Below are 20,535 nucleotides of genomic sequence, written 5' to 3' on the forward strand. Positions count from 1 at the left end.
ACGTGATACATCACATAAACAAACTGAAAGAAAAAAACCACATGGTCATATCAATTGATGCAGAAAAAGCATTTGACAAAATTCAACACCCATTTTTGATAAAAACTCTCAGCAAGGTGGGAGTAGAAGGATCATACCTCAACATAATAAAAGCCATATATGACAGGCCCACAGCCAACATCATACTCAATGGGCAAAAACTAACACCATTTCCCCTAAGAACAGGAACAAGACAGGGATGCCCCCTCTCACCACTCCTGTTCAACATAGTACTGGAAGTGTTAGCCATTGCAATTCGGCCATTGCAATCCAAATTGGAAAAGAGGAAGTAAAACTGTCCTTATTTGCAGACGACATGATATTATACATACAAAACCCCAGAGACTCCATCCAAAAGCTACTAGACTTAATACATGAATTTGGCAATGTAGCAGGATACAAAATTAACCCCAAGAAATCTGAGGCATTTCTATACACCAGTAGTGAACTTTCAGAAAGAGAGATTATAAAAGCAATCCCGTTTACCATTGCACCAAAAAAATTAAGCTACCTAGGAATCAACTTAACTAAAGAGGTAAAAGACCTCTACTCAGAAAACTACAGGACGTTGAAAAAAGATATAGAGGAAGACATAAACAGATGGAAGAACATACCGTGTTCCTGGATTGGTAGAATCAACATCATTAAAATGTCCATACTACCCAAAGCTATCTATAAATTCAACGCACTTCCCATTAAAATACCAACGGCATACTTCAGAGATCTAGAACGAACTCTCCAAAAATTCATCTGGAATAAAAAAAGACCCCGAATAGCTGCAGCAATCCTGAAAAAGAACAAAGTAGGTGGGATCTCAATACCAGATATCAAGTTGTATTACAAAGCCACTGTTCTCAAAACTGCCTGGTACTGGCACAAGAATAGGCATATAGATCAATGGAATAGAATAGAGAGCCCAGAAATCGGCCCGAACCAATATGCTCAATTAATATTTGACAAAGGAGGCAAGAACATACAATGGAGCCAAGATAGTCTCTTCAATAAATGGTGTTGGGAAAATTGGACAGATATATGCAAGAAAATGAAACTAGACCACCAACTTACACCATACACAAAAATAAACTCAAAATGGATAAAGGACTTAAATGTACGACAGGAAACCATAAAAATTCTAGAAGAATCCAAAGGCAACAAAATCTCAGACATATGCCGAAGCAATTTCTTCACTGACACAGCTCCTAGGGCACTTGAAACTAAAGAGAAAATAAACAAATGGGACTTCATCAAAATAAAAAGCTTCTGCACAGCAAAAGAAACCATCAACAAAACAACAAGAAAACCCACTGTGTGGGAAAACATATTTGCCAATGTCATATCTGATAAGGGCCTAATCTCCAAAATTTATAGGGAACTCATACAACTCAACAAAAGGAAGATAAACAATCCAATCAAAAAGTGGGCAAAGGACCTAAATAGACACCTTTCAAAAGAGGACATTCAGAAAGCCAAGAGACATATGAAAACATGCTCAAAGTCACTAATCATCCGAGAGATGCAAATCAAAACAACAATGAGGTATCATCTCACACCTGTCAGACTGGCTATCATCAACAAATCAACAAACGACAAGTGCTGGAGAGGATGTGGAGAAAAAGGAACACTTGTGCACTGCTGGTGGGAATGCAGACTGGTGCAGCCACTATGGAAGACAGTATGGAGTTTCCTTAAAAAACTGAAAATGGAACTCCCATTTGACCCTGTGATCCCACTTCTGGGAATATATCCCAAGAAACCAGAAACACCAATCAGAAAGGATATATGCACCCCTATGTTCATAGCAGCACAATTCACCATAGCTAAGATCTGGAAACAGCCTAAGTGCCCATCAGTAGATGAATGGATTAGAAAACTGTGGTACATCTACACGATGGAATTCTATGCTGCTGTAAAAAGGAAGGAACTCTTACCATTTGCAACGTCATGGATGGAACTGGAGAGCATTATGCTAAGTGAAATAAGCCAGTCAATGAAGGAGAAATACCACATGATCTCACTCATTCATGGATAATAGAGACCATTATAAACTTTTGAACAATAATAGATACAGAGGCAGAGCAGCCTCAAACAGATTGTCAAACTGCAGCAGGAAGGCCGGGGTGGGTTGGGGGGCAGGAGGTAGGGGGGTAAGAGATCAACTAAAGGACTTGTATGCATGCATATAAGCATAACCAATGGACATAAGACACTGGGGGATAGGGGAGGCTAGGGGACTGTCTAGGGCGGGGTGATAAAATGGACACATATGTAATACCCTTTGTAATACTTTAAGCAATAAAAAAATAAAAAAAAAATAAAAAAAATAAAATAAAATAAAATTGAAACAGTGAGATAAATGTCTTGCTCTACCTATGACCTGCCACATCTGTTATAAATGAGGCAACTAAATTGTTTAATCTATTTAACTTTTATATTTTCAAGTTACAATAAATGCATTTTAGTCTTTTTTAAAAAAACAAAACAAAACAAAAACAAATTGTTTAGCTATAATTACAATGATCATTACCCTTACTGATAAGTCTCCACACTCAGGTCATGGTCACCTGTTACCTGTAATGACTACCTGCTGTCTCAAAACAGCTTTCCAGGTCTTTTGCATGGAACCTGGGTCAGTTTCACAGCACAGCCTTCCAGGCTGCTCCTTTAGCCACAATCCTCCCCCTTCACCAGCCGACATGGGCTTCTTGCAGCCATGTTCAGAGCCTTGGGAAGCTGGAAGGTCCTTGGAAAGATGCATGGAATGGCCTCAACAGTCAGGAATAGGCTGTATTATTCTACAGGGAAAGGAGAACTAAAGTAGCCTCACAGGCCCACCCTGAGAGGGAGTGATGGTGATATTTACCAGTCCAAGAGGATCAGAGCAAACACATACCTCACCTTGATTATTTGGTCAATGCTGTACAAATCACACTCACCTACATTAGCTTACTGATCCTTCTAGCAACTCTGTAGGTTAGGTGTCACTACTCTCATCCTATAGAACAGTGATGGTGAACCTTTTGAGCTCGGCGTGTCAGCATTTTGAAAACCCTAACTTAACTCTGGTGCCGTGTCACATATAGAAATTTTTTGATATTTGAAACCATAGTAAAACAAAGATTTATATTTTTGATATTTATTTTATATATTTAAATGCCATTTAACAAAGAAAAATCAACCAAAAAAATGAGTTCCCGTGTCACCTCTGACACGCGTGTCATAGCTTCGCCATCACTGCTATAGACAATGAAACTGAGACCCAGAGTCGTCAGGTGACATATCACAGGTCCCAACTAATGGAAGGGCAACATGAGAAAGCAAAGTCCCATCTCCTTTCCTTTCCACCAAAGGTTCTCAAACTAGAGCGTGCATTAGAATCCCCCAGCAAGCTGTTTCTGGGTGACACAAGTTGCTGGATCCCATACCTGGAGTTTCCCATTTGGTAGGTCTGAGGTGAGGCTGGAGAATTTGCATTTCTGGACTGTTCTCAAGTGATGCCATGCAGCTGGTCTGGGGCCACACTTTGAGAACCACTGACCTATACACTACTGAGTCACTGGAAAAGTAAACCTCTCACACAATTTACAATAGCTAAGATCTGGAAATAGCCCAAGTAACCATCAGTAGATGAAAAAAAGCTCTACATTTATTCCATGGAATACTATGCAGCAGTAAAACAGAAGAATCTCTTACCCTTTGAGACAGCATGGAGGGACCTGGAGGGTATCATGCTAAGAGAAATAAGTCAGTCAGAGAAACACAAGTATCCCATGATCTCACTCATATGTGGACTCTAATAACAAAATAAGCTGATGAACGGAGTGGATCCAGAGACATGGAAGCATGGAAGCATGGAACAGAGTGCAGAAACTTGGAGGGAAGGCAGGTGAGGGTGGGTGGGTGGGAGTTAACCAACCAAGGATCTTGTATGCATATATGCATGTCCCATGGGCACAGACAATGGGGCTGTGAAGGCCTGTGGGGGAAGGGGGGACACAGGGGCTGGAGGGGGTCAATGGGGGAAAAAGGGGGACATATGTAATACTTTCAATAATAAAGAATTATTTTTTTAAAAAGTAAAGCTCTCATTCCTCATCATTTTCCCCACTTCCTGCTCCCTGAAGCAAACCTTACTCAACCTTGCCCATACAAGGAGAAAATGTCCTCATCTTTTAGCCTCATTGTCTTTAAGATATTTTTCCAGTAGACTAGGTATGAATATCCTGAACATTGAAAGCTGCTGCACATTCTTACACTTAACATTGAACCCAGTTTCCCAGTTGTAAAATGGGAGTGACCGAGTTTTCCTTACAGAGATGTTGTCAGTATGAACAAAGATCAGGTGTGTGTACATACACAGTTTTTAAAAGAGGGACAGGCAGTACTGGCATACAGTAGGTGCACAATAAATGATGATTATGATTTTCAATTCATATTAACTCAGTACTTTGTGTCTGATCCTACACAAGGCCTTGGAAATATAGTAGTACAGAGTCTGGCCATTTTGGAAACAAACAGTAAATAAATCTTAAAATTATTAAACTACAACTGTGTGGCAATGAAAAGCACAGCCTATTAGGAGAGGCTATTAGGCCAAACTAATCTAGTCTAGGAGTAAGAGGTTTCCTTGAGTAAGTGACATACAAACTGAGACCTCAAGGATGAGTTGGACCAGCCACATGGAGAGGCCAGGAATACATAAAGTGGAGGAAACAGAGTATGTGCAAACTATTGGCTAACTATTATAACATTATACTGAGCTCTTAAAGGAGCAGTCAAATACCTAAGAGATAACTCCAATTTGTTCTCTTAATTACCACTCAGAAAACTTTCTATTTTGTGTATTGAAAGAATCAAACTCATGTAGGAAAGCATGGTTCTAAGAAAAATGGAAACAGGCTGAGCAAAGAAGAAAAATGTGAATAACAGATGAAGCAGTTATTGAAAATAGTCTATTAAAAAAAAAAACTCCGATAGCATGACGAAGCCAACAGCCGGCATTCTCATTTCTGCCTGAGACCCCAGCCTGGTGGTCTGAGTGTTCAGCCCTAATGTACATGAAGGCAGAGATGGTCCCTCCTCTTCCTCCTCCTGGGAAAACCTGTGCAGTGTTGACCAGATGTGAATGCTAGCCACACACTCTCCAAACACATCATAATCCCCCTTTATCTGACAGTTGCAGAGTCTTTTCTTTGGGGTGAGACAGCATGACGTCCTAAACTTCTAGGGAGTCATTATTTGATGTGCTAACAAAACCACATTTAATCCTGCATGCACTCAGATTTCCCCAACAACACAGCTGTAGATGACAGGAAGTTGGACAAGCATGCCCTTTGGGGCTGTGGTAAGGGATCCATGGATGTGGCTCTCGCCTTGGAAGCTGAACAACAGTGCTCATGTGAGAACTGGACTCTCCCCGAGAGCAGGGACCAGCCTAATCTGGTCCTCCAGGCCCCCAGGGGCTTCTGTGTGAAGACAAAGGTTCCACATCCTTCCCCATTCACTCCCCTTTAGTCCAGCATCCGCATGTGAGGCGCAAACACTTCTTTCTCCAAACGCCACATTGAGAAATCACACTACATTTCAAAACTTATGCCTGCATCTGCGCTCTGGCAAGATAAAAAATGGCACAAGGGCCATTTATCCCCTGGCCATTCTTGCCAAAGACAATAGAACCCACTCAGAAGGCTAGGTTAGTTTCAAATGCATGGCACTGAAGCTCTAAATTGGCTTTACTTTCCAAACATCTACCCATCCTTAGAAAGGCTCCACGTCAACTTCCTCTAAGAACCTCTTCCTGACCCTTAACCAGGAAAGACTGACATCCCTCACCTGAATCCTAGTCTACAAGGTTCTGTGTGGTACCTCAAAACACCCTCTTCCTCTGTATCTCTGTCTCTCTTTCTCTATCTCTTTCTCAGCTACATAGACAGTGAGTATCCTTATGAAAGCCTGTCACATTCCCCCTCCTGGTTCCTGCATGTAACCAATTCAGCACCTGCTAGGTCATAAACACTTGAGTGAACAACTCACTGATCAAGCAACTCACACAGAGATGGATAAGTAGACACATCAGAAACTTCCTTTAAGATCCTTTCAAATCTGAAAATCCAAAACAAAGCATTAGCCCACCATCTTTGACCGAAACTTTGCTGCCTTTGCCCTGGCTGTGTGCATAGTGGTTAGAGCAGGGGGGGGCAAACTTTTTGATCGAGGGCCACAATGGGTTCTTAAACTGGACCGGAGGGCTGGAACAAAAGCATGGATGGAGTGTTTGTGTGAACTAATATAAATTCAAAGTAAACATCATTACATAAAAGGGTACAGTCTTTTTTTTTTTTTTTAGTTTTATTCATTTCAAATGGGCCGGATCCGGCTCGCAGGCCGTAGTTTGCCCATGGCTGGGTTAGAGCATCAGCCCAGATACCAAAGGGTCTCAGGTTCTATTCCAATCAAGGGTATGCACCTGGGTTGTAGGTTCGAACCCTGGCCCCAGTCAGGGCACGTGAGGGAGGCAACCAATAAATGTCTCTCTCACATTGTTCTCTCTCTCTCTCTCTCTCTCTCTCTCTCTCTCTCTCTCTCTCTTTCTCTCTCTCTTCCTTCTCTCCCACCCTCTCTAAAAATTAATGAAAAAAATATCCTTGGGTGAGGGTTAAAAACAAAGCTTACTGACTTTACCATGTTCATTACAATAAGATTTGATCAGGCATTTCACCCACGTCATAGGTGAAATAAATGCCAACATTTCTATTTTACAGATAAGGAAATTGAGGCTCAGAGAAGTTAATCACTTGCCTAAGTTCACACAGCTATGAAAGGGAAGAGCTTGGAACTGAACCCCATCTTTGAGACTGCAAAGCCCAGAGCCTTTCCAATTTGTCATACTGCAGCTCAGCATGCATGGTTATGAGGGAAGAACAAACATTTGCTAGGCCTCCAGCAATGAACTGCTACCTAGCACAGCTGAACACCTTAACAAAGAAAACTCCATCTCAGGCATACGAGCTATGGGGACATAGGTGATTCCGACAAGTTTCTCCAAGCAGCCATCTTGCTATTGTGAAAATGCTCTAATCCACTCAACAGTCTCAAATGAGAAAAATTTAAACAGTGTTATTGATTGGCTTTAAAATTCAACTGACATTTTCCCCCCATTGAGAATTTCCTCAAACCAAGGCTGTTTCATTAGGACTCAACCAATACAATATAATTAATTCAGGGGCTGTTGTCCTAGCAGGTAGAATAACAGGGAGGATTTTTTTTCTTTTTTATAAAACTAACACTACAGTTTGTGCGTTGGGGAAAAGGTAATAAACATGCCTTTAAAATAGATCTGCTCATGCCGGAAGAACCTTTTAAACACAGCAATAGAAGGCCACAGTGCCCCATAATTATAGGGAGAATTTTACTACCTGTCACGACTGCCTATTATTCCACCAAAGGGTGGCACACAACCCAGGGCAGCGTTTGCTTCTTGGCTCCGGAAGCACTGGGAGCTCCTAGAGAGGCCAGGGGAAGCGGAACATAACCCGTTGCAGCCCCTGGCACCCCATGAGGAACGGGAGCCCGCAGGCGACCTGACTGAGCTGGGAAGAAACCGAGGTTTCCTGAGCCCATGCCACAGGCCAACTCCTAGCCCTTCACAAACGCGATCTCATTCTGTCCTCACAAATGCCCTGCAAGACGCATTCACTAGCCCCACTTGACAGATGATAAAATGAAGGCTAGATAAGGCACATTACTCAAATGTCTGCAGCACGTTAATGTGAGGCCCGAGATTTGAACCCTGCTCTGTCCACATCGGGCAGTGCCCATTGGACTCAGAGAGGAGAGAAAGTACCTCTCAACTTTGGCCCTTTCTGCTCTGATTTTGAGCCGCCCCCTCCCCACTCCCGATGGTTAAAAGGCCCTTTAATTCCATTGGTTTTACTGAAGTTATATTCATACCTCATTGGTTAAACTGGAACCTTTGAAATAAGAGCATCAGGCTTCAAAGTTTTCATTTCTCCTTCTTTTCTGAGGAAAACATACACAGACTCTATGCTGCCTGCAACCACCACAGCTCCACTATCACAGATGGGAAGGACCTCAGGAACCATGTAGTCTACCCATTTTATTGCAGGGATGGGCACAGGCCACATAACTGCCTGAAGTTGAGGAGAGTCCTGTCCTGCCTCGGCCCCCGCTGGGAACCGCACTCTCCAGGCCCAGTGGCTTGATGGAAGAATCCATCACTGTGTGAGGAATGTTGCAAAAAAGCAGCCCCAAAAGCAAAAGGAATGGAGACAACACCAATGTCTGCCAAGGCTGAGGTAAGTGGATGTGCTGTAGCATAAAGGAATACTACAGTATAAAGGAATCAACTAGATCTACAACTATCAAAACCCCACTAAAACTACTTTCAGTAAGATAAACATGTTAGAGTAAAAGAACACTGATTTCTATTGCACAACATATAATGTAATCTATTGGTTGCAGACATGCTTGTATGACATGAAAATAGAAAAAACATGGACAGAAAAGCATGTTAATGATACAGTCACCTTTAGGAAAAAGAGAGTGGGAAATCTATTAAAGGAAGGGCACCCATGGGATTTCAACCTTAAAGCTGATGTTTTCTTTTCTTAAAATAGGCAAACAGGCAAAGGCAGCCAGAGATGGAAGGTGAAACTTTCAACATGATCTAATGTCAAAGCAGACAGACTGAGTCAAAGCCGGAGCACACCCACATTTGAATTCATATAGTTTTGGTTTCTTTTCCGGCACAATTGACTTGGAGCATGTAAAAGCCAATACCCTAGAATTATTTTTAAATACTATTTCATTTTCATAATTAAGACAGAAGAAGAGAGGCGAGGGTGGGGTGGGATTGTCTGGAGTGGGAATGGGTTGAGTAAGAGGACCTGTTGCTATAGAGGAAAGAACAGTCCTTAAACTATGTGGCAAGAAAGGTAAGAGAGAGAAACCAGCCAGACCAAACAAGGGGGAACCCAGGGAAAAGTATTCAGATGCTTCCCACAAACCAGGCCAGCTACCTCTGAAAATCAACAGTTCAAGGGACCAGATGCCATAAACAGATCCTTGCCAAGGCTGTACATATGCAACTCAGAGGCTCCTTTTGAGAGAGGTTAAATTCCACATCAAGAGAAAAGCTACATGCTAGCCAGTTTGGCTCAGTGGACAGAGTCAGACGCACAGAATGAGTGAGGCCATGTTGCTGCAAAACCTGGCACCTCCGCTAAAACTGACCTATGTCACTATGTAAACACTTGTCACTTTATGCATTTCCCAGACCAACCCCCCTTTGCTTCCCCCACTAGTTCTTGCTCCTGCCCATTGCCCCCAGTACAGCAGTACCCCCTTATCCGTGGTTTAGCTTCCCATGGTTTCAGTTACTCACGGTCAACCAAGATCTGAAAATATTAAATAGAAAATGCCAGAAATAAACAATTCATAAGTTTTAAATTGTATGCTGTTCTGAGTAAAGTGGTGAAATACTGCACCACCCCACTATGCCCTTCCCAGGACATGAATCATCCCTTTATCAGCATGTCCATGCTGTGCACACTACCTGCCCACTAGCTGTATCAGTTATGAGATCAGTTATCAGCGAGAAACGGGGGGGGGGGGGGGAGAACACTCATATAACTTTTATTACAGCATATACTGTTCCACTTATTATTAGTTACTGTTACTAATCTCTTACTGTGCTTTATTTATAAATTAAACGTTATCATAGGTTGTGTATGTATAGGAAATAGCATAATATATATAAGGTTGGTACTATCCTAAGTTTCAGACATCCATGGGGGTCTCGGCTAAGGGGGACCACTGTACTTACACACATGAAGCCTGTGTGAGACCTTAACGGATGACGTGATCGATAACCTGGAGTGTCTCCCAGAGAGGCCTTCCTTAGTGTGGTTCCTATCACCCAGCACAGTGGGCTTAAATACTGAGCGTTTGGTAACGTTGTGGAATAAGTGAATGAACACACTAATAGCCTGAACCTCTTGAACCCCTAGAATGAGGAACTGGGGTACACCTCTACAGTGACCTGCCTAATATAAAACAGGCCAGCTCCAATTTAGCCCTGAGAGCTTCAGAGCATGACAACTCTGAAGGCCTCCAGAGGGAATAAAAGAAGAAAGGAAACCCTGAGTGGGAAGGGAGGGAAGCACCAACAAGGGGCAGCTAGTAGGAAGAGGGGGGAATATAAAGATCAATTACTTGCTAAACAACACTTACCGAGAGCATGGCCTGTATGCCAGACATACTAACTCATTTAACCCTCGCAATGCTTTGTTGTTGCCATTTCCAGATGGGAAGGTTTAGAACCAGAGAAGTGAGGCAACTTGCCTAGAATCACACAGCTAGTAACTGTCACAGTCAAGTTCTAAACTTGGAGAATCTGGCTGCACAGTCCAAAACCCGCTCCTGCACTTACAAGAGTGTATCCCACGGAATACACTGATTTCTCTGGGTGCCTGAGATGTGTGGGGTGAAAAAATAAAAACATTTGGTCCAAGGCAAATTTGGAAAATGGCAAGTTAAATGGGCTTTTATATATATATATATATATATATATATATATATATATATATATATATATATATATATATGACTGGTTAGAGCTTTTGAATGGCTAATGCTGCACTGTGAATCTCCACAGGAAGAACAGAGCAGGGTCGGTCCCACACTTACTTGACCAGGGGCTTTTGCTTAGGGAGGTCAAGAAAAAGCCACTTTCAGCAGCATAAGCCTGTGTCTGCTCAACATCCACTTCCACTGCACCTGCCGCTGCCCCCTCAAACTGTGCAGCCTGCCCCACTCGCTCTGCGGGGCTTCTGTCTTTGTGGATTTCACAAAGGAAAGTCCTCACCTGAGTTCATTGCTCCCTTCATTTCCCACCTCCTGTCTGTCCCTTCGGTGAGATTCTGCATGAAATCATTACAATCCAAAAGGTATCCTACTCTACCCAAATCTCAGAAAGAATTCTTCTTGGAGAAGCCTGAGTTGATGGCTATTGCCGGCCACTGACAGAAGCAGTGATGATTTGCTTAAAGGTAATAACTTAAAGACATTCTCAGTCTCTGGACAGAGCCTGGCAGCTGAGGCACTTATCTGCTGACTGCCTTGGAGTCAATTACATGCCAAGTGCTCATTCTATGAAGCCCTGTTGTTCAGAGTTCAGTAGGCATCCTCAAGCAGAGAAAGCAAGTACAGGTAACTATTTCTTTTCTATTAAATGTACTGGGGTGACACTGATTAACAAAATTATAGGGGTTTCAAGTATACAATTACATGACATATCATCTGTATATTCCACCACCCAAAGTCAAATCTTCTTGAATACCATTACGATGAGTGTCCTAACTATTCACACCAACACCTAAGGCAATCAGGAGCTACACGGGCATTTCACAGGTGAATCTGAACACTGAGTGGGAAGTCAGACCACCTTGGAATAAACCAAATTCCGAGGTAATGAATGATGCAGTGGAGAAGTTTCCTAAGAGTCCTGTAGGAGGGACATCATTTAGCAGGCATGTCTTGAGTCCCTATTCACAGCTGCTGAGTCACCAGACTAACTCCTCCAAAATATTGCCCTCATCATGTCACTCCTCTGCTCACAAACATGCTATGGCCCCCCAGTGCCAATAAAACAAAGTTCAGACTTCATGATTGGCACGTTCATCACAAGCTGCCTCAACTCCACCTTTCTGGCTACACTCCACCAGAATTCCCCATGCAGTCTCCCTTCCCCCTCATTTTAAGCCTGCTCCTCACCCCCCTCCATCCTGAGGCCCCTTCCACCTGCATCCCCGCCCACATTTGTCATCTGAAACGCTTTCCAACAAGCTCTACTTTCACAAACTCTTAAGTTTTCCCCAACCACGAAGCCACTTAACAGCATTTCTTTTTTAGCTTAGGAGGGGCACGGGCACCTTCCCCTGGAGTTCAGCAGTCCTCCTGTTTTCTGGAAGATGAAATGCTCTGCATCTTCCATGCCTGTGGTTTATATTTCAGCAAGGGGTGTCAGTGCTGATATAGTAACCTCCCATTTTTATTGAGCAGCATACAGTGTAATTGATGACAACCTCTGGGGCTGATATTTTAAGTGAAGGCTATTCTCAGATCTGCCTCCTCTCCCCATGGCTTTGTATATAAATAGCCAACAGCAGCTATACCTGAGGAATAATGTGGGGCTTCTTGGCTGAAGTCCTCCATTATACCCCATAAAGTCATGAGGTTTTCCAGGAGGATTTATACAATCAGATCTGGCTCTCAAGCCCACGAAGCTAGAAAAAGCTGGAGCAGGGGGCAGCGCTCAGCCAGAAATAGTTGCCATCATTCTTTTGTTTTGTTTTTTTGGTTAAACAGATTGAAATACCATGTTCTTTCTGGTGCTCGGTTTCTGTGTTCACCCCCAAGTCAAGGGAAGTGATCATTTCTATCCCTTAGGGGTAAGTGATACCCACCTTCACGTATTACCTTCCCAATGTTATCAGTAACCCTAAGAATATGTTCCCTGGGCAAAGTTTTTGTATTTGTTTGCAAGCCTTGGGAAGTGTAAATCTGGCAGTGACTTAGGTAATACTGATCCTTACAGGACAGAACACATTCTGGTTCTGGGCTGGAAAGAACCAGTGCACTGCGTGCGCTGTTCGAGGAGAGAGCTGCAGAAGCAAAGTCCTGGCAGGGATGTTGACAGAGGGGCGTGGTCATCAGATAGATCCCATGCTGCTCTGTATCTGAGTGTTGTTCCAAAATGAAGGTACATCCTTTCAAAGGGAACTGTTTAGGAATTTTGACCATTTTTTATGGAAAATTTCTAAACTAAATTACAAATACTTTCACGTGCTCTAAATGCGATTTACTATGATGATTCAGTCATTACTCAAGGTGAAAGGAGTGAGGCCATCGGAGGTTGCTGAGATATGTATAAGCCCAGAGAGCTCCTCCAAAGAAAGTCTTCCTTGGTACCCACTCCCTACACACACACACACACACACACACACACACACACAGTCCCCCACCTAGAGACCCAATACTTTCCCACACCCACCTACATCCTAGCCATTAACAACAGACTGCCGTGGCATGGTGTTTATGCACCCAGTAACACTTCAATCAATGTTGAGAATGAATGAATGTGTATATCTATATAATAAAAGCCTAAGCGACTGTTATGCAGAACAACCAGAATGACTGGTCGCTATGATGCACACTGACCACCAGAGGGCAGATGCTAAACACAGGAGCTGCCCCCTGGTGGTCAGTGCACTCCCACAGGAAGAGTGCCGCTCAGCCAGAGTCAGGCTCACTACTGGCATGTGCAGCAGCAGTGGCAGGAGCCTCTCCTGCCTCCATGGCAGCGCTAAGGAGCAGCCAGCTGAGCAGTAAGGAGCAGTGAGTGGGTGGGTGGTAAGGAGCAAGGGGTCCCAGAATGCAAGAGGGATGTCCGACTGCCGGTTTAGGCCCATCCCTGTGGGAAACAGGCCTAAGCCAACAGGCAGACACCCCCAAGGGGTCCCAGACTGCAAGAGGGTACAGGCCAGGCTGAGGGGACACTCCCCCCTCCCCCCGTGCACAAATGTGGAATACAATGTGGCCCTACCTTCTTGAAGTCACAAACTAAAATACATATGTGGACATTTTAATACCAATTTTGCTTATAAGAAAACCAGAGCTGAGAGAGAGAGAGAGAGAGAGAGAGAGAGAGAGAGAGAGAGAGAGAAGAAGAAGAAGAAGAAGAAGAAGAAGAAGAAGAAGAAAGATCAAAATGACAAAAGTGAAGGCAGCACCTGCTACCCTGTTACATGTCAATGCCTTCCTCTAATTGTGTCACTTTGACCATCATGATCACATCAAATACTCAAACTACAAAACTGGAACTCATCCTCCAAGTTTCAGCTTCAATTGCATGTATATGTACTTAAAGAATAACATACCACCATTTTCAGCAAGCAGGGTCTGTGCCAGCAGCAGCCACGCATGGAAGGACAGGAGCAGGTAGCTGGTTCATGGAGATCCTCACTGTGTCTTAAACAACCCCCAGGAAGACACAGAGGTGGTTATAATACCATCAGGAGACTGGCTCTCTGGTGTGAGTGGGAGAGCCCTCTGAGGACCAGGCTTAACCCCAAGTGGTCAGTGAGCCAACTCAGACATAGTTTATATTTAGAAAGTATGATGAAGTTTTTTTAACAAATAAAAATACTAGTGCCATTGAAAGCCTCTCAGGATTAACCTGTTTCTAAAAAGAAGGTTTCATTTTTATGGCTCCTGTGAATTAGCAGCGTCTTCAGGCAGTCTCTTCCCATGAACGAAATCACTGGATTCGGACCAACAATGCACCATTAGCCTGATACCCATTTTACTATATTTTTTTTAAACAAAAGCAACCAATGATTATTGGGGTCAATTCCATTACAATCTTTTTTTAATCTCTCTTAGGCAATTTCAAACAAACAACCAATTTGATAGAAACAATTTATATCACCCCAATCAATTCCTTTCCCAAAGTCAGTAAAGTAAGACAGCCAGCTGGCCTGGTAGAAACTGTAACTGGGCATGCAAGGAAAAATGAGACAGCGTTTCCATGAAGTAGACAGCAAGAAGTAGCGCATCCTTTACCTTGGTCAAAGGGCTTGCTGGGATTCCAGTTCCTGAAATAATCATCCTATAGAAGGGAAAAAAGAGAAAGCAGCGGTCAGATTTCAGGAGGCTTCTCACATGACTGCATTAAAAACTGCCTTTCTCCCCACCTCCCAAAACACAAAGGAAAACAACAGGCTTAGAAACATTCCCCCAGACAGACATTAACGTGCAATCAATGGTATCAATTTACTTTTCCAATTCTTGTCTTTTCAACTGTATGGATGCAATTCTGGGAACAGCAAAAGCATCTCAGCCTCATATGGAAACAGCAACGCTCTCCCTCAGTGTGACGGATAAGCCAAGAGACCTTCCAAAAGCGCAAGGTGTGCTTGCTATCAGTTACACTGCAGGTGAGGCCCCGCTGCGCTCCCTGATGGACTAAGACTCTTTGTTTGTAAGAGCTGATAATTCAACTGTCAACATTTCTTTTACAGGGAGACGTGTAACTTGTGTGCCATCCCAGTTTTGCAGCACTCACAAAACCTAAAAGCAGAGCCATTCAAATGCTAGGATCAACCACAGGCACACATGTAGCGTAATTCCATTTGTTCTCAGCGTGTTAAGATAAAAAAACAAAGGCCGGCCAATCTGGCGGATTCATAACCATGTCTTCCTTGCACGCAGCTGGCATCGGTCTGTGCTCCGAGGCCAGACACTCCATTACTTTAAAATTGCAAAGGTCTGGGTCACTCACTTCTTCATATTTACACATAATCTATTCCCCACATCTAATAACCCTTTCCTTGCAAACCACCACTGTCTACTCTCTCTCTCTCCGCAACCCCCAGCACTCCTCCCCTTCCCCCAAGGTGTTAGCAAAGCAAAGAAGTTCGGAAGGTGAGGAGGCTTCCCCCTTGTACATCATCCCCATGCCGTTTTTAGGGCATGGCCCACTTTCAGATAATTTCCTCCTGACGGTACCCAAAGTATTTGCCATATGTGTTTTTGGAAGGTACTCTGAATGCTGCAGACACTTTCAGCAAGCGGTCCAAAACGAGGCCTCAATTTCTCTTCCAGAGAAGTTAATTTACATCAAAGTGCACAATTAGTTTAAATTATTGTCCGTGCTGTCTCCTGCTGCAGTTTATCTCTGACACGATCTCCTGTGAATTGTACCAGCCTCTGTGCTGTGCAATTACCTGGCCTTATTAGATCCTAGTTGAGTTCACCTAAGCCCTTAAATAGATTTTAGGAAACTGGATTTAGAGTAAAACCAGAACATATTGCTTCATAGGCAGTGATTCCATTTTCCAGAGCATGAATAAACATGAACAGGGCCCTCTGGATCCTGGGGACTCGCCATTAAATTATTTTTTTAGCTCCAAGGAATCGGTCCCCTTTGTTCTGACTGTACTTTGTGGCATCACTGGCCACCTCACCCATCTGGTTACGGAGTCTCTAGGGCTGCACCCTGACACATCACCGAGAAAGCTGAAAACAACCCCTCTGCCACCTCTCTCCACCTCTGATTCTGAATCTTTGGAACTATGTGGTTTGAAACGCAGCAGCCGGTGTTAACTGATTCTAAGTTAAGGGCTGGATGGTAAGTGGAAAATTTAGCACCTCATTTCTCCGTGTGATGGCCACTGTGCTCTGAGCCCTAGCACATGCATGGTGCCAACACATTCTGCTGCTCACAGGGTGGAGGAGAGACAGCCAAGATGAACGCATCTTCACACTAAAGGCAAAAATAACAAAACATCCATCTCTCTGACTGTAGTCCATCAATGACCCTTCGCATCCAGAGGTCGGCACCATGTCCAATGGCAATGTGGAATCTGTGAATGCTTCCTACTTGAATACACTGTTCTAATATAAGGCGGTCCTTGGGAACTTAGGCATGTGTCTGACATGTCACATTCTCTCCGATGTCGAAGAAAGGTTTGAGAAAGCCCCAAGAACTGAATATCCCCTATTGAGTTCAGCACACTTTGTAACTTGGGTGGAATGTGAAGAATGCTTCTGGACCTTGTCACTTTTCCAGGTTAACCGTAATTGCCATTTTTACAAATTTTTGGGGAAAAGTCATAGTTTTAAGTATAAAGGCTCTAAAAGCAGGTATCTGCATTACAGCATTTGAAACCCATTGAAATGTAATAACACTGCCTAATTGCTGCCAAAATGTGAAAGTGCACCTTGAGTGAAAGCTCATTATGCAAAGCGAGTCCTTCAAACAGCCCCTGCTCAGCAAGGCCACGCAGCGAGAGAAAGTGATGCCTTGCACCTGATTGCTTTTGCGCTGCCTTAGGAAAGTGGATTGCCAAAGCAAAAACCAATGAGCCAGGAACTGATGAAACCCTTGGTGTAACTGCTTCGGCTCCAGCGGAGAGAGAGACCCATGCAGGGGCCATGGGAACGGACACGTGGGAAGCACTCTGGGTGCCAAGCCCACTTGGGGTGTGGTCAGTGAGCAGGGAGGAGGGGCTTCTTAGTGGGCATTGTGCAGCAGGCCTGAGTATAAGACTGGACACCTGGAGCGCCCTTCCACACTGTACTAGCCGGTCTGACTGGCCTGCACACGGGGCAAGTCCAAGCAGGCCAGGGCTATATCCATCAATTCACTCTACGTGGGGTATTTCTGGTGAGGCAGCATCCAAACCCACGTGGAAAAGGCCAAGGATAAAAGAATTCCTCTTCCAGGGCTTCGCCTCCTGAGAATGTGTTCATCCCTGAGTCCCACTTAGCAATCAGATGCTCAAAGGACTCAAGGACGGCTGCCTGTGGCCTGGACCAATACTCTGCCATGCCAGGGCTGGTAGTTTCCCCAAGGCCTAACACCCAGAGGCACCACCCAGCTTTTTTCTTATTTTCTATCTAAATAAAAATATATAGTGTTTATTTTACATTATCCTAAAACAGAGCCATGACTTCCCAGGCTGTTGAAAGTTCTATCTGTTTTCTGACAGGGACAATTCCCACCTGGAAGGCGCGTGCCTGCCCGCACACCATCTCAATGCTGCACTGTATCACCCACCGTGTGTTCAATGAACCCCAGAGTCCACCCGGATCCTCAAAAAGTGCAGGGCTGAAGGGGCCCTGGCGTCTGATCCCCCTTCCAGCCCAATAAAGTTATGGCCTGTTAAAATGCAGACGAGCTAAAAAGCATGTCAGATGTATTAGATCAAACTCGCCAGGAAATGTGTTCCTGTCTGAGCTGACCTGTTCACTGGTGATTTTATCATCTAGTGATGAAGCTTTTAAAAATGACTTCCAAGGACCTCAGCAACAGTTCATTTTTAAAACATGAGCCTAAATAGAAAGATGCAAATCTACATACAGTAATTTCTTAAATTCAATTACTCCTATTAGTGTTTAAAGCAGGCTGAGGACTGAGGGCCGCAGTGCAGCCACGACTGAGCATCCTGGGGGCCTCCCTGTACGGTCACTAGGTCAGGCCTCTACTGGGAGGGCAGAGAGCAGCCTCCCACCAAATCCCACCCATATGAGGAAAGGCTGATCGCACTTCATGGTGCCACTGCATCGATGCAAATTATCAACTGTTAAAATCTGGGAGAACCTATCCATGTAAGCAGTCTCAAACTTGACCACAGTGACTTATGTCTGACATTATGAAATATCCCAGGGCAACATAAAGTCACACTAAGAAGGCATAAAAGGTCAGCATGAAGGCCCTGGCCAGGTAGCTCAGTTAGTTGGAACATCGTCCCGGCACTCCAAGGTTTCGGGTTCGGTCCTCTGTCAGGGCACATACAAAAATCAGCCAATGAGTGCATAAATGAGTGGAGCAATAAATAGGTCTCTCTCTCTCTCTCTCTCTCTCTCTCTCTCTCTCTCTCTCTTTCTTCCTCTCTCTAAAATCAATCAATATATGTTTTAAAATAAAGCATACAGTCACAGTAAGAAAGTGTCAAATCATTCCATGTCTAGATGAGGCAAAAGGAGGTGGTTCTGGTGGTAGAAGAATGGCAGACTGGGAATGATCCAAGCCCCAATTTTTCTGTTAATCTTTCACAACTGATCAATATAGATAAAGGCATATTTCTCCATTTATTTTGCAAAATAAATATATTTGACATAGTACTGAACCCTGTGAAATTGTTGGCATCCAGTAGCTTTGGGTTTTCAAGTACTTTAGAGATAATTCAATTTGATAAGCATTCGTGGGAAGGAAATCTGTTTAAAATATATACATATATAACACATTATGTATTCCTATATTATATTAATAAGAATGTTTATCAATACATAGTTTAATAGATGTATGTACATATATATTCATATATGCCAAAGAACATCCTATTCTATAAAGCATTTTGCAATAAAACCTTTAAGCCTCCCTAACAAGTGAGGCAAAAACATTCCTGCTATAATTTGGGCGATTCCTCCCTTTAGCACAGACGCTCATGACCAACGGAAAGTCTATAGTTCCCGCCCATTTTGAAGGGAAACTTGGATTTCTCTCCCACTGCCCCACAGCCCCAGCGGCTGATGACATTCAGTTTGAACATTCCCTAGGGCTTTGCCTTTCGAGAGATGCTTAGCACAGCGTGGAGACTGTCTCGGCCGCCTCTGAGGAAGAGATGGGGTGGCAGAACCAAACGGAAGCCATTTTTGAAGTCCAGCTGCTTTATTCTTGCTACTTCTGAAGGTGATGCACTATATCATCTACCTTACACCTTCAGATACTACAAGTCAAAGATGCTTAGCTCACATGAAACATTATTTCTCCTTCATAAATATCTTAGCTTAAGTTTTTTGAGCCCTGCAGTTTCATCTGAATATTACCTGAGATAATACAAAATTCCAGCCTAGAAAATAAATGGGAACCTCATTTGTCTCCACCAGGACTGAGTGACAAGCACACAGCAAGTCCTGGCTGAATTGTATAAAATATAAATAAGCTGTGCCAGCTTTAGCATCTCTGTATCCCTGGGAAGTCCCATGGCTGTTACTGGGTGTGTGTCCATACTGGTGGGTATATGCTTGTGCACACACCCTAAATCACTCTCCTCCTGAATAGAGTGATTCTGTGATGAATTGCTCTGACATTTGGTATAAAGTCCTGTAGGCCTCAGACAAACTGATTCTGAAAATAACAATGTCAGTTGCTCTGCTCTCTCAATAAATAACCCACCAGTAAAACACGGATAATAACTGACAATCATACTTGTACTGTAACTAATGAGAAAAGATAAAGCAGCAAATGGACTGTTTATGTGCATTTGATAAATTGCAGCCCCTGGATACACCAATGAAAAATAAATACACGCGTGCTGGCTCACTGAACTAAAACAAATATTTACCACTGAGATTTAGGATTTAGAATAAAATTTACATTTTACTCAGCAACCATTTGGATACTATGTCTACATACAGTTGAAAAGTCAAAAACGTACCTCAACTTCCTGAGTATGAAAGCATTATAAATGAGGGGAAAAAAGAGAATCACATCAAACAATAGGAAGAAATGTAAACATTTTTATAATTACGTTAAATTGTCATGTTATCATAACATTAGAGAGGTCATATGCAGACATTTTCCTTAAGTCACTGACCATCATTCCCTTGAAAAGGTCCCATCATTCACTATGTCCCTGGGAAAGAACGTTAGGTTATGGGGTAGGAGACCGGAAGTGGGGAGAAATCTGAGTGTGCTCTGGTGACTATGTCATCACTGTAAAACAGCTACCAGAAATATGGTTAGCCCATGATTACTGCCTATGAGAGTTCCAAAAGAACAATTTCCTGTGACACAGAGTGACATTCAATAAAAACCCCCAAATGACATCAGAGATCAACAGTAATAGACCTTCTACATTTTGGCAAATAAATTATTTTGTCTTGAAGCTCCAAAATAGTTCATAGAGGTCT

At 43.3% G+C, this 20,535-nt stretch overlaps 1 protein-coding gene across 1 annotated transcript in view; it reads right to left on the reverse strand.

The window, feature by feature from the left end:
- SPOCK1 (SPARC (osteonectin), cwcv and kazal like domains proteoglycan 1) overlaps positions 1 to 20,535 on the reverse strand; it is a 496,575-nt gene that overhangs the window by 262,563 nt on the left and 213,477 nt on the right. Inside the window, exon 3 of the mRNA XM_081090748.1 lies at positions 14,680 to 14,725. Within this exon, the coding sequence (XP_080946874.1) occupies positions 14,680 to 14,725 (46 nt within the window). The remainder of the gene's footprint in view (positions 1 to 14,679; positions 14,726 to 20,535) is intronic.

This window comes from Myotis nattereri (genome assembly GCF_964212035.1).
Source record: "Myotis nattereri genome assembly, chromosome: 5".
In the NCBI taxonomy this organism is placed as follows: Eukaryota; Metazoa; Chordata; class Mammalia; order Chiroptera; family Vespertilionidae; genus Myotis; species Myotis nattereri.